General features: G+C 45.8%; 1 protein-coding gene across 3 annotated transcripts in view; it reads right to left on the minus strand.

Moving 5' to 3' along the window:
- Window positions 1-1429: 1429 nt before the first annotated feature.
- Window positions 1430-15545, minus strand: part of LOC116950877 (uncharacterized) — a 50629-nt gene continuing 36513 nt past the window's right edge. For all 3 annotated transcript variants that reach the window (XM_076073178.1, XM_076073177.1, XM_032969002.2), the window contains exons 13-18: window positions 12758-12963; window positions 11790-11853; window positions 10650-10784; window positions 9156-9217; window positions 7761-7900; window positions 1430-4241 (exon numbers count right to left, since the gene is read on the minus strand). In XM_076073178.1, the coding sequence (XP_075929293.1) occupies window positions 3395-4241; window positions 7761-7900; window positions 9156-9217; window positions 10650-10784; window positions 11790-11853; window positions 12758-12963 (1454 nt within the window). In that variant the 3' untranslated portion in view covers window positions 1430-3394. The remainder of the gene's footprint in view (window positions 4242-7760; window positions 7901-9155; window positions 9218-10649; window positions 10785-11789; window positions 11854-12757; window positions 12964-15545) is intronic.

Below are 15545 nucleotides of genomic sequence, written 5' to 3' on the forward strand. Positions count from 1 at the left end.
TGCATCACGAATTTCCGTCGTGCGTTGGACAGCTTGCCGCAGCATCGCCCTGTCCACCAGGGGAATGGCAAAAAATGCCGCCAAGGCATCGTCATCATGCGCGGTAGGAAGAGCACAAAGCACCTCTGCATCGGACCACCCTGCGAGCTCGCAAGTGGTGGAGAAACGCCGCTGGTAGGCCGCCCAATCAACCCCCACAGGCAAAAATTCCTTGATAAATGGCAACCGCTGCTCGAGGGAAGGCGCCCCCGGATGAGCTGTCGGCGGCAGGTTAAATTCGGTGAGACCCAATTCCTGCCCTTGCAGCAATGGCAGAGTCGCCTGCTCGCTGCCCCCGAGCCGCAGCCCCTTCCTCCGGCTCTTCCCTACCCAGCTGCCCCACCAACGTCGTGACCGTGGAGATCAGCTCCATGATGCGCGTTCTGAGTGCCCGCAGCCCTTCATCAGCTGGCGGCGGCTTGGGGTCGTTGTCCTTTGCCCGCTGTCCCGCCAGGATCGCCTCTTCAGGACCCCCCACTGGGGTCCTGGCTGCTGGGGCTGCCCGGGAATCACCGTCGCCCTCTTCGCCCGAGGATATGCCGGTGAGAGCCTTCGTCTTCGCGGATTTTGACAGTCTATTTCACCCCACAAGGATTCGAGAGAAAAAAAAAAAAATCCTAACAACCCTACACTATAAAAAAAATTCGTTAACACTTCTGACACCAAATGTAGTGTACTAATTCAGAGACACTAGTAGAAAGCACTCTCTCTATCTTGTTTATTCCAGCCTTTACAGCCATAGGGGATAACTACATACTGGATCAGGCCAGCCAACATGCTTCCAGACCCACAGCTTGAAGAGGCAAAGATCACGACGATGGCAGCACGATGAGTTCCACTCCCGACGACAGCAGCCCTGACTGAGTCAGAGCTTGCCTTTTATCCTCCCCAGCATGGCCAGGCTCCGCCCTTGACCACGCACCCTTCTGGATCCCCCAGAAGGCTCCAGGCTTCGCCCACATCTCCCACTGGTAGACCGGGCTGCTACCCATAATCCCATTCTCTACCAGTCCCCAGCGCTACGTGCTCCAGTGACTCATTCTATGTCACTACACATGTTTTACGATTGAGATCTAGAGAGGTGCAGGCTGCAGCAAAGGTTAAGAACCACTGCTCTAAAATGTGGAGGGAAAAACTGGAGAAAAATCCATGCGACCACGGGGAGAGCACGCAAACTCCAAATATACAGGCGTCGGGGGTCGGAATTGAACCCACAACCTCTTGTATACCAGGCGAGGTAGTTAACATCTTGCCACCGTGGGTCGATAAATGAGCACCACTTTGCGGAGAATTCAACCGTGGTTGTCCTATGGATAGACCCATCCCCACCATAGAAATGTGTAATTTCCACCACTGGTCCAGAGCTGTAAACAAGAGATGAGAACCAATGCCTCAATGCTCATTTGAGCTTGACATGTTTAATGAACATAAGACGTACATATAAAAAATGAGTACATGCATTGTAATTGAAACTAGTATGTAAAGCTCGTATACAGTAATGTGATTTAAAATAAACAGGTATATATAAAAGTGTGCGTGCACTTGAATACCGTTTGAATACAAGAAACGTATTATATCTCATTTGTGAAGGGGCACGATATGTTACGGTTACATTTTACTTACATAACTTTCTTCAACGCATTGCAAACTAAAAATATATATTTTTCTAATCACAAGGGTATTTTGTTACCCAAATATATTTCAAATGTTCATGGTTATGATGCAATAAAATGTTGTAAAGTATATTGGTTACATGTCCAATAAAACATTTAAAACAAATTCATACATTTAAACGTGGCTGAAAAGCTTTATTATCATTTAAATGTACAGTATATTCAGTTTCCCCTCAAATTTCTATTTCATCAACCCACACTGACCACTGAATAAAGTAGCAGCCAAACAACCCCCATGACTGACGGCGTGGGGAGGTCTTTATCCAGCAGTGGATTGCCAAAGCGCTGTACATGTATCCCTCGATTTACAAAAGTGATACGTTCTTCAAAAAAACATCCATAAAACGACATTTCGTTAATTTGAATGGCTTTTCCCATTAATTTAATATGAAAATTATGGATGTGTTTCTGGCCTAAAGGATGTTGCTGTGACCAAATTTTGCTCCTTGCAATGCACATCGAGGCCAGATTCCAGAAATCCAAGACCAGTACAGCCTTTGTAGACGTCATCGACCTATGACACGGTCGTGATTTAAAGACCTACATGAATTTCGTAAGGATCACCCCCTTGCCTCAAAATATGCCTACTATGGACGATGCCGAGGTATGTGTCCATTTGGCTTAGCACTCGCGCCGTCGCTTTTTATTGTCTACACAAGCGATGCGCCACCAACGAATTAGCACAGATTGCATACGTGGATGATCTTGCCTTGGCCATTCAAGCAGTCACCTTCATTGACATCGCATTCATCTTGAACGGGGACCTAAACACCATAGAGGGATATTTCCGGACATGGAAGCTCAGCCGAGTCGCTGCATGTCATCTTCGTTAAGCACACCCTGAAAGTGTCCTTTTGTGGCAACACTGTGCAAGATGACCCCGCTCCGACCTACCTAGGAGTAAATTTGGACCGCACTCTAACCTTCCACGATCACCTGAAGATAGCCGCTAAAATGAAGACAAGGGTAAATCTGGTCCAGAAACTGGCCCCCACAAGATGGGGAGCATCAACATCGGTGCTACAGACTCGATTTGTTGATGTCCAAATGAACGATGCAATGACATGGAATCCCCAAGACGACCCCAATGCCCTGGCATCCTGGGAAGTTACATTGCACGTAGCTTCTCCATCCATTCAGGAAGTCCAGCAATGCATAGGAAACATACATCTCCCCATCCACCAGGATATCAAAAATGTCACTCATCACCGTTTGAAGTTATGCAAGCCCTTTTGGACCAACCAACTAAAGCTTCAACAATGCAACTTCGGCCCTGATTATGCTTGAAAATCCGAATGGAGATCACGACACTTCACAAATATGTCATGGAAGACCGGATGCTGATCCCTGGTTAAAATTTTCCGCTCAACTCATGGGCCACAACCCTAAACCACATCTGCTCAAACCAATGGAAAATTTCAAACTCTGTGGTGTGCGACTGTGGTCACTCAGAACAGACCATGGAACATATAACGACTCAATTCCCAATTCACAAACTTGAACAGGATATCATTCAACTATTTTACAAAGTTTGAAAAATATTTTAAAGATTTTAACCGAATACCCTTTATAATCATCCTTCTTAAGGTTTCCATAAACGTTACTTTCTAAATTCCATCATCGCGTTTTAAATCCGAAAATATTCCCAGTAATTTAGACGATTGTATCTCATTGCACGCCGCCTAGTCACACACGTACTGATTTTGCGGACGCTTTGGCAGTTGAGGAGGCAGCGGAGCAGGCAGGGTCTGCGCTCGGGAACTCCTGCATGGCAGCGGTGGGGCCGTCTGAGGTTGCCTTGGCGATGCCACCATGGGCAACGTGTTGTGCTTGCGTCCGTGTGCTTGAGGTGACACGCTCTGCGAGTATTTGGCCTGAGTGAGTAAATAAGAGCCGCTCAAATCAGGCCGCATGGAAATGGGTTTGTATGAAGATCTGGGTGGGAGGGGTAACTGGGTGTGTGATTGGCGAGAAGATACGGGTTGTGCTGGCAATGAATTATATTTGTAGCTGGGTGTTGAAGGTAAGGCATTGTCTATGTTTCTGGGTTTTGGAGGAAACGGATTGTCTGTGTATCTGGGTGTTGGGGGTAAGGTACTGGAGGCCTGTCTGTGCGTTGGGGCTGAGGAATAATCTCTGTATCTTGGTGTTGGAGGTAAGGGATATAATGTGTGCCTGTACGTTGGGGGTAACGGGTTGTCTGTGTGTCTGGGTGTTGGGGGTAAGGTGTTGAATGTGTGTCTGTGTGTTGGGGGTAACAGGTTTTCTGCACACCTTGGTGCCACCCTTAAGCGATTATCTTCTTGCCTGGATGCTCGGAGTAGTGGACTGTCTGTTGTTTGGGACGATGGGCTCGACTGTTTACCTGTGAACATCGGTGGCACGGGCAAAGCGCCCCTCGAGTGGCCGGTAAATGTGTGCAAAGGGTCATATTGGTGCTGGGTTTGCAGAGGCAACGTGAGCCTTCTCTGCTGTGGAATTGGTAAAGCTGTTGCCCTTGTCCCATCCGGTCGTGGAAATGTTGAATGCCTGTGAAAGATAATTAAATGAGCATAACTATGAATAGTTCATAGCACTTTGTCAATCCCAGAGTGGCGGGGTTCATAGTGCAATGTGCGAACCAATGCACCGCTGCTTTACACCACACAAGGGTAAAAAAATCGAACTTTGACCATCTACATTAGTGCCACAATTCATTGTAGGTGTGGAGAAGGAAAAGTAAAAATGCCGTGCTTCTCACACACGTTCTTATTGGGGCTGTGATCGAATAGAATTATCCTCATTATCTGTGCTATAGCCTCTTCCTTGTTTTATAAAACTACCATCTCTTTTCTCCAATCATCTGTGAATGGCATAAACTTAGGGTCTAACACAAAAAAGTTATATTTTGTTACGCCGCCACTGCTTGATGGGTCATGTGTTTGCGTAATGGCCCAAAACATTATGGTGAAAAAGTTAAACACATTACAGGTCACACATTTAATTTTTTCACTGATATTGTAGTAATCATTACTTATTTACCCAGGAAAGCCACACTGAGAATTGAGATACAGTTTGTTTTTCTATAACGCAAATTGGAAATAACCACAATTAATGTAATAGGGAACACATTTCTTATAATGTGAATTCGATGTGACACGATCGAGTGAACAGAACTTTGTCGCACAAGTAGGAATAAGCGGTTGTATGGCTGCCTCTGTGTAGCATCACACAAGACGAGATGCTGCTGGATGCTTCTTGATGCTATCCAAGCCCCTCAGTCTTTGTTCAGCCTGAGTACACATCTCACGCGTTATCGCGAATAGTGCTTTACCATATATTATATATTATTTACAATAACGCATCTATCTTGAAGCTTTCATGACTGCAGGAATCCATACTCGTTGGTTCTTTCGGTAAATCACGACGTTTCAATCGTAACACAAGTGGCCATCCTCAGGCAGAAAAAATAGAATCCAGCAGTGGACCTGCTGAACCAGCGAGAGAGCAGCTACAACAAGGCTATATATGTGGCGATGGGCAAGCAAGTGGGGTCTGAGCTGGAAAGGAATTCCATCCACGGACGCAAGCACTTCAGTTGTGTTAATGGGGGAGATTATGGAGAGAGGGATTAGGGAGGGAGATTAGCATGAATGAGCTTCCGTCGCTGCATAAGAGTATCATGCCCGCATATGCGCACAACAGCAGTATTAATGAGAGATTAGCAACCCTGAGAGTGCAATCCAAAGGACGTGAACATGAGCGTGCAATCCAAAGGGCATGTTAGCCTGAGAGGTGCAATCCAAAGGACATGTGAGCATGAGAGTGCAATCCAAAGGGCATGTGAGCATGGGAGTGCAATCCAAAGGACATGTTAGCCTGAGAGGTGCAATCCAAAGGACATGTGAGCATGAGAGTGCAATCCAAAGGGCATGTGAGCATGGGAGTGCAATCCAAAGGACATGTGAGCATGAGAGTGCAATCCAAAGGGCATGTTAGCCTGAGAGGTGCAATCCAAAGGACATGTGAGCATGAGAGTGCAATCCAAAGGGCATGTGAGCATGAGAGTGCAATCCAAAGGGCATGTGAGCATGAGAGTGCAATCCAAAGGACATGTGAGCATGAGAGTTGTGATTTATTTTATTTTATACCTACGTGACTTTACCGAAAGAACCAAAGAGTATAACGCATCTACCGCGTTATAGGAGAACAGACTGTATATGTGTAGTGACATCGGGGATGTCACTGTATGGTGCCGGCCTGGGAGGATCGTGGCGTGCGATGTTCCTACATCACGGACAGCAATATCTCTGCCGTTGCTGATCATTGTTTTAACGCTGTGGGCTCACACGAAATTGATTTTTCCAAAATGGAGGTACTCTGCAAACCTACCGGCTACCTTCAGAGTTGTTCATGAAGCCATCCAGATATAAAAACACAGACACAACTTCATCCGAGAAGATGGGTACAAACTGAGCAATCATTGGAAAGACGTTATTAACCAGGTAAAGTCTTAACTGACTGTGATGTTTCAATCCTACCTGCCTATATCAGCTGTTATTTCCGACTCTCTGTGTCTCTCTCTCTCTATGCCTCTCTCTTAGATCTATCACATGTCCTTTGGATTGCACTTTCATGCTCACATGTCCATTGGATTGCACTCTCATGCTCACATGTCCACTGTATTGCACTCTCATGCTCACATGTCCATTGGATTGCACTCTCATGCTCACATGTCTTTTGGATTGCACTCTCATGCTCACATGTCCTTTGGATTGCACTCTCATGCTCACATGTCTTTTGGATTGCACTCCCATGCTCACATGTCCTTTGGATTGCACTCTCATGCTCACATGTCCTTTGGATTGCACCTCTCATGCTCACATGTCCTTTGGATTGCACCTCTCATGCTCACATGTCCTTTGGATTGCACTCTCATGCTCACATGCCCTTTGGATTGCACTCTCATGCTCACATGTCCTTTGGATTGCACTCTCATGCTCACATGCCCTTTGGATTGCAACTCTCATGCTCACATGTCCTTTGGATTGCACTCTCATGCTCACATGTCCTTTGGATTGCACTCTCATGCTCACATGCACTTTGGATTGCACTCTCATGCTCACATGCCCTTTGGATTGCACTCTCATGCTCACATGTCCTTTGGATTGCACTCTCATGCTCACATGCCCTTTGGATTGCAACTCTCATGCTCACATGTCCTTTGGATTGCACTCTCATGCTCACATGTCCTTTGGATTGCACCTCTCAGGCTCACATGCCCAATGGATTGCACTCTCATGGTGCTAATCTCTCATTAACACAGGCATCAACACGTGGCCGGGAGCCGAGTGAGGGTCTGACCCTTCGTAGCTGTAACTCCTCCGTATAGTGTAGTTAGCTGGGTGGTCACCACCCTAGGCTGTATCTGGTCAAGGGGCAGTTTCCCCTTTGTCTATTACATGTTGGTATAATAAATGTGTTGCCTCTAAAGAAAAACGTCTGCGACTCAGTTGGACTCACTACATATGTTTTAGCTATGGGAGGGAAACAGAGAACCCGGTTGTAACCCGATGCAACACAGGGGAGAACAAATAAACTCCACGCATGAGTCACGCGAGAATCTAACCCAGGAATTTCTCGCTGTGAGGTGCGAGCATCACCGCTGTGCCACTACCCTGCCGCCCACTCATTGCTAGGCATATGTATGCATACATAAGTGTATACAGTAGGTCGTGGGTTCGATCCTGACCCTGACGCCTGTATATTTGGAGTCTGCATGTTCTCCCCGTAGTCGAGTGGATTTTTCTCCGGGTCCTCCAGTTTTTACCTCCACATTTAGAATCAATATTCGTGTAGAATATTTGGCTGCAATAAATTTCCACGTGATAAGCCACTTCTTTGAGCTATTACCTGTGGCCAGGTCGCTTATGAAAAAAAGCTATATAGCTCAGTAGGCCTTACCTGGTAAAATAAAAATATTAAATCGTTTTGTATGCATGTTGAACTTCTTTGGCACCGTACATAGCCAACCGTGCGAGGGACGTTGCATCCTCCCTGGCGTCTCACCTGGCTGCGCCGTCGCTGCTGTAGAACGTTGGGCCCAGGGAGAGGCGAGGGGCGACAGGCGGGGGCTCGTGAGTGAGAAACGTGCTTCTCTGGTCGTGCGTGTTCTGAACAGGTGGATCTGAAACGTGCCGCACGTCCTCCTGCAAGAAGCGTCGCGATCACAAGAGCTCAGGGGATGCGGGGGGTGCAATGCAAAGGCGAAATTCAGAACGCGAAGGGATCCGTTAATTAGATTGATGGCTGAAGTGAATAGTTATGTCTGTAGTCAGCAAACATGCAAAATATGAAGACTGCTTCAATGAATTGCAGGTTGCTCCAGTTAGCTTAGTAAATCCTCCACTCATGTTGAGGACTCGGTCCACTAGATTCACTGTTACTTCTCATTCACACTGTTCAATCACCGCGCTGCAGATCACAGCAACACATTCACCCATCCACTCACTCACCCACTCACCCACACAAGACAAATATCCCCCTTTTAACCTTAACAGACTTTTGGGGCAAGTGCTGTTCGCGAATAGCGCCTATGAAGGCTGGCACGATACACAAAGGGGTAGGTGACCAACACCACGCCTGGCCACCTCACTGCAGGTCACAAAGCACTCACTCACTCACCCGCTCACTCACCTACCCATCCACCTATTCACTGACTCGTCAAACTGCAGATCAAATCAATTATTTTCTGCCTCTTCCCTGGCACTGCTCCACTTTGGAACTCCCTCCCGTGGTCTCTATTCCTTTATTTTTACAACTTTGCTCAATTAAAAAAATGTGTGAAGTCTTATCACTTGCAACTCTGATAGTACTGTTTGTTGCTGCTTGAAATTTTTTAGCTTTTAGCCATGTGCTTAGGAACTGTGAACATTTGTTTCAAGTTAATGAGCATTTGTAAAGTATATTTACCTAGCCTGCAAAGGCCCAGTGCACAATGATTGCATTGAGATTGTGATGTCAGAAGGCCTCATGCTATTATTACTACTACATGTACATGGTAATGCGTATTGAAATACACAATAAAATCCTGTGAGTAACTTACAGTAAATGCAAATATTCAGCGTATGGCCTTAACAGACTGTTGAGACAAGTCTTGTTAGCGAGCACCTATGAAGACTAGCCATGTCACACAAGGGACTGGGTGGCCAACACCACGCCCAGCCACCTTAGTCTCCTGAGTGGCGATGTTAACACACCGCACCAGGTACTCAGTTGAGGTTAAGTCGAACCTAGGGGATGGCCAGGGCTGGTTCAGATAAACGTCACTGGTGTTGGCCGTGAGCGGGAATCGAACTCGGGTTGCCAAGCTCATGGCACAGCGTGCTAGCCAAGACACTACGGCTACCCACATACAAACACGCATATAAAATCCTGTTAGTATCCTCCAGAAAATACACACACCTTTGGTAGGATGTAGGTATGGTTTGAGCTCCTCTGACCACGTGGCCCCTTGTCAACACAACCTATTATAAAATATAAGCAGAAATAAGCTGTGAATCAAGACTTATAAGTGGTACCACTGGTGAACAGTTAAAATTTTTACTTATACGGTTACATAAATAACCCAACAAAACCTTAATTTCGTTTCTTTGCCATGATTTGTAGCGTTATAACTGTGCCGTATATCCGAACCACACGGGGAAGAAATTGTGGTTGACATAGAAGTTTACCTGATACTTTCAGCGTACAACTCATGAACATTGTTATTTAATCAAATTCAAGTCTCTCCACCGACTCCTGCTGATTGTAGTGATAATAACAGTGGAACGCACCTCATTTAGCAAAAGTCAATGAACAAAGGTAAGTCCTCGCTTAACGCGTGTTCACACAACGCATTTTCGCTATAACGTGGTTCTTCAATTCGGGAATACTTCGCAGAAAGTGCATTATAACGGATTGCATCCGTTATAATGCACAGTATAACGGATTGCATCCGCACTTGCATCCGTTATACTGTGGAAAGCACCCTGTTATGTGGTTTCTGAGTAGTTGACGACAAACTACTTTCTTGAGCTGCGCAGCTGAGCGGTGTGATACAGTATGTGGAATTATTCAGTCACGCAGCGGCGTACCCTCAGTTATTCCCACCATGTCACTTTGTGTGCATAGTACATCGTATTTTCCATAATTGACGGTTTTTGGGTTAGATCGCGTAAATATATAAATGTGTCGTTAAAACCCACCACCACACGACACAGCCAACTAGTAAGGGTTGTCACGTAAACAGAACGTGCCAATTCGTCACTAGTACAGCACACCGGTGTGTTGGAGAGCCAAACCACAACATTTACAAACTGAACACGACATTTCGCCAGTAATTACAACTTGCTTCATCAGGCGACAGCCAGAGTTGTGAAGTCTTACTGTTTCGTTCCTTATATAGAGGCGTAGATGTGTTGACCACCCTTCTGCGCTCTTGCACAATGGGGGGGGGGAGGATTATGGATGACATTGATCGCGAAAACCTACGTGTTATACATCGTATTTCACCAACCTTCGTTACATTATTTATGGGGAATTGTTTTCGCTCAACGTGTTTTTCACTCAACGCGGCATTTTCAGGAATGCATCTACCACCACCCTAAACGAGGACCGTACTACACTGTGCCGGCTCGCAACACGCTGCTTGATCTGACGAGCTGCTGCAACCCACACTGCCCCTCTTAGGCGTTTCCGTAGCTCCCACGTCAGGAGCCGCCCTGCCGTAGACAGCAGGTGAATGCGCGGCCCTCTGTGCCTGCACGTCATTGGCCAGGCTGTACAAGTTCAGATTTGGCGCAGACATGACGTGCGGCATTCCACCGAGGGGGCGTGCTCCCTCCGGTGGCCTCGTGTGGGCTGGGCCTGTTGGAGGCAGGGTACTATAATCGGCGCTACAGGACCAATCCAGCTCACCTTGGCTGTACAATTTGGGCGGTGCATGGGCCACGCCGGAAAGGTTGCCCGCCTTGTCACCTTTCCCTGGCAGGCACGGCGCTCCCACTGACTGGTACAGCCCTTGTTCGGACAGGTGGATGATCTCCACAACGCCTGCAAAACCAGGCGCACACAAACGCCGCACACACCACACCGCATCTGCTTTCAGCACACGTCCTTTCCTGTTAATACGCTGGTGAAATAATCACCCTCAAACCATTCTGATATTTCCATTTCCAACTTGATCTGACTATGCACGATTTTATAAAAAAAATATCTGAACCAACTTTCATTGGAGTAATTTTGTATTCTTTACCGAGTCATGTATGTACACAGTTTTTCGATTTCTTCTGTAAAGTGGTTGTTTTTGCTTAAATTTATATCTTGTTATTTTGCTCCGATTTATATTTTCTTTGTGTTCTTGTTTTCATGTTTTTATGCTTTTGTGGTGACCCAGGCCACTCCTGCCAATGAGACTCTATCCTGCGCTCTTGAGTTCTCACCTCGCTGATCTCGTCAATGAACATAAACCATTACGCGAACTCCGGCCATCCTCGAAGCAGCGGCTTTTGGCTAGCCATCAAACAAAGACAGTCACTGCATCGCGTGTTGTGAAACTCCCTTCCTGCGGGTATCGAGGTGCCATATCCTGACTTGCCAGGGAAAAGGCGGCCATCTATTACATCTGTATTGGATGGAGTGTTTCCCCATCGTATGCATGGGTTTTCTCTGGGTCCTCCGGTTTCCTCCCACATAAACGGAACTGGCCATACATCGCAATATAGGACCGCAGAGCTCGGGCAATTGTTGGCGCCAGTTCCGGCTGCTACCTTCCCAAGTGCTCATCTGTCCTTTCCCCACGCCTCTGAATTCTACGAAAACTATGCGCTATATAAATGTGTAACTTTCATTTTTGGGGAATGGTTGATGATGATGCTGCTGATACATGTTGAAGGCTGGGGTCGGAGCTACAGCTAAGCTGTATCCATTTACACAGCCACGCCTGGAGTGTTGACATTGCTCTGTAGAGTTATTTCGCCCTCTTACCTCTATGTTTTCCAATGGCAGGCACTGCTCTGATGTGCCTGGAGGTGTGCGTGTGCAAGTTGGTTAGCTTACCAGCCTGTGAAGATTTGTCCTTTTGTCGCTCTGCGATGCTTTTCCGTAGCTGCTGTAGATTTTTCTAGTGAGAAGGAACAGGAAGCACATGATAATTGTGCGGTAATTGTTTTTGTAGTACTTCAAGCAGTCTTATTTTACATTAAATATCTCCCCATATTTCACATGTGCATGTATGTTGAACTTCTTTCACACCGTACATAGCCAACCGTGCTAATCAGAGGTGCGGGGGGAAGGACAACAAACTAAACATAAAAATATATTCTAATGAAGTGAGTTTTAAATCTAGATTGAAAAGATAATAGCTCCAGCGTCTTCCTAATATTGGCAGGAAAAGCTTTCCAGACTGCCGCAGAAGCTCATCTGAATCTACTGTGCTTATTTTCACAAATGTATACCCTGCGAATAGTGTTTTGTCTTTTTGTTTATGTCCCCCTTTCTCTGCCTCTGCGGTGCTGACATATAGATTTAGGACTTGCCTGAGAAAAGGATATGCCGGATGGCAGTAAAGAGAGCAGTTCGCAGTCACAAGGTTATGAGATCAATTCCCGGTTGTTGGAAGTTGACTCAGCCCATCATCCCTCCGGTGTCTATAAAATAGTACTACCATTCAATATGGTAAAGTCGACAGTAAGCGTCCTATGGATGGACTTTCCCCCCCTCTAAATGTACAAAAAATGCAATTTCTACCACCAGCTCATGGCTGTGAACAGGAAACGAGCGGCGCCTCAATGCTGGATCGAGCAGGAAATTGCTTAGACTTGACTATTCGAGTCCCTGCATCAGGAAATTGACTTGACTATTCAAGTGCCTGGAGCGCCTCCGCACCTCCGATTACCACGTTTGGCTGCGTACTGTGCAAAAGAAAATCAACACACATACATACAGTACATGCTTGCTCCAGTTTGCCAGCAACACGGAATACACTCCATGACAAATCGAGCCCTGGTAATGACCGCCGAGCTTACCGCTTTAATCTGCATGGATTCGGCCTGCTGCTCGTGATGCTGCTGCCAGGTCTTGAAGTTGGACACGGCCTGGTCGATGGAGATGTGTCCGAACTTCACCTGCTGCTGCAGCTGGATGAGCTCCTGGAGCCCAGGCAGCAATTCCTGCTTGGCCTGATCCCCGGCGTCCCCAGTAGAACGCCGACGAGCATCCTCCTCGGCCTTGCCTAGGGCACAGGAGGGCCACGACACTGATGCACTTAGCCGCCACACGCAAGGTGATTGTAGAATGAACGCTTCAGCACCACCAATGCACCTTAACAACGCATCTCGTCTCAAAACATTCGAAGGTGATCAGCTTGATCCTTCGTGGAAGCTGTCCAACATTTCTGCATGAACGAACATATAGAGATATAGCCTGGAATAATGCAAACACATCAAATAACCGCCCTGATTGAATTACCTATAGAACGCTAAGAAATAGATGTACTCACCTTGTAAAAAAATGTTACATTTTAATCCTATCATCAAAATATTATAAATTTACTAAAATAAATCAAGACTTCTGGAAAACATTGAATTCAGTTGAAAACAAAGGAAAGCAAAATGTTCCACCAAAAAAACCTCTTTCCTGGATGCCAAAGCACTGTTCACAAAACAAGACATTGTCAATGGATATAATTCTCATTGTGGATCAACCCTGAAAATGTTAGTGAAAGGCATCGTTCCTGCTTATTTAGTCCCATATCTGAACTGTACGTACTGCATAAGCGAATATCCATTAAGACATCATCATCCACATGAGAATACGAGTTACCTGCATTTTTACTCATGGCTGTAACAGATCTCAACTTTAAACCTCACACATACATGTTCAACCTATCACTTACCGAAGGCACATTTCTACAAGTGGAAATCCACTCGTTCATCCAGTATATAAAAATGGATTCAAAGAAGGTCCTAATAACACTAAACTACAATTTTTTAGACGTTGTCTGCTTCAGAGATGAAATATGCTGTTTATTATGGATTTTGATGTGCTGAATTCGAATATGACAATTAAAACAACTGATTGGCTACTGTTCCCAAAATATTTACGTTTTTACCTTTTACGTCTATATATAATGTGTAGATAGTAAAGTTTTACTCATAAATTGTAAACCTAGGTCTTTTCATTGGTTTATGGTTACTTTAAATGATAACATGTCACCTGCCTGTTCATGTAACACTTTAAAATCAGCAAAAGGGTTATACATAAAAAGTATTGTAAAGGAGAGCCGACACAAGGTTATTGCTTCCCCCAGTCCACACTCGTCCCCAGCCTTCTCGATCCGGTTCCCGCCAGTTCTCTCTCTTATATCTCCTCACTTGCTCCTCCCCCTTCCACTGTCACCGTCCCACTTTCCCCCTCCTTTTGGTGGGAATCCTTCCCCTGACATCCCTTACAGTATTATGAAACAAAAGGCAAAAAAAAATACGTATACAAGTACGTAGTTTAGTCCTTATTTAGTGTCTACTCGGCGTTTCTTGGCTTGTCTCTTGTATCCATTAAATGTAGCATCTCTTGTCACTGTCCAGCAATAGTCTGCAAGCATTGATGGGCTCAATTTGCCTTGATAGCATTCTCCATTGTTGCAATGCCCTGGTGAAATCGCTCGTCATACTCGTCGCTCACTGCTCCACATTTTGGTGGGAAAAAAATCTAGATGAGAGTGCAAAAAATGTATCTTTAGTGACATGTTGCAACCAAGGCTTTTGTATGCCTTGAGGAGGTTTTCCTCCAACTCCCTGTAGTCATCTGCCCGTGTTGTTTGCGATAAAATGTGTTGGCACTAACTGGAAGGCGTTCCATGCTGTCTTTTTTTTTTGCCACGCAGTGCACTGTCAAATGCATCATCTCAAAGAAGTGCACGAATCTGAGGACCAACAAAGACACCTTCCTTCATCTTAGCTTCACTTAACCTTGGCAATTTTCCACGGAGGTACTTGAAAGCTGCTTGTGTTTTGTCCATGGCTTTGACAAAGTTCTTCATCAGACCCAGGTTGATGTGTAAGGGTGGTAACAAAATCTTCCTTGATTCAACAAGTGGTGGATGCTAAACACTTTTCCTCCCAGGCTCCAATGACTGTCAGTGGCCAATCTATCTTGATGTAGTGGGAATCTCTCGCACGACCATCCCATTCGCAGATAAAACATCAGTACGTTGTGTATCCAGTCTGCAGACCAAGCAAGAGAGCAACAATCTTCAACTCGCCACAAAGCTGCCACTGATGTTGGTCATAATTTATGCACCTCAAAAGGTGTTTCATGTTTTCATAGGTTTCTGTCATGTGGACTGCATGACCAACTGGAATTGATTGCAAAACATTGCTATTATGCAGCAAAACAGCTCTAAGGCTCATCTTCGATTAATCAGTTAACAGTCTCCACTCATCTTGATCATGAACGATGTTGAGGGCTGCCATAATACCATCGATGTTGTTGCAGGCTACAAGATCACCTTCCATGAAGAGGAATGGGACAAGATCCTTTTGACGGTCATGGAACTTATAAATCCTAACATCACCTGCCAGGAGATTCCACTGCTGCAGCCTGGAGCCCAACAGCTCTGCCTTACTCTTGGGTAGTTCCAAATTCCTGACAAGGTCTTTCAGTTGACTGTGCTATGAGGTGTGGTTCAGAGGAGGAGGATGGGAGAAAATCGTGGTCACGTGACCTTGATGGTTCAGGACCAGAAGTTTCATCCTCTTCCTTGTCTGACTCAAGTGAGAATTATTCTAGTGCATCAGGAACCAGTAGTTCCTCTCC

The sequence above is a fragment of the Petromyzon marinus genome, chromosome 41 (assembly GCF_048934315.1).
Source record: "Petromyzon marinus isolate PM22_M1 ecotype Great Lakes invasive population chromosome 41, UKy_Petmar_22M1.pri1.0, whole genome shotgun sequence".
Taxonomy (NCBI): Eukaryota; Metazoa; Chordata; class Hyperoartia; order Petromyzontiformes; family Petromyzontidae; genus Petromyzon; species Petromyzon marinus.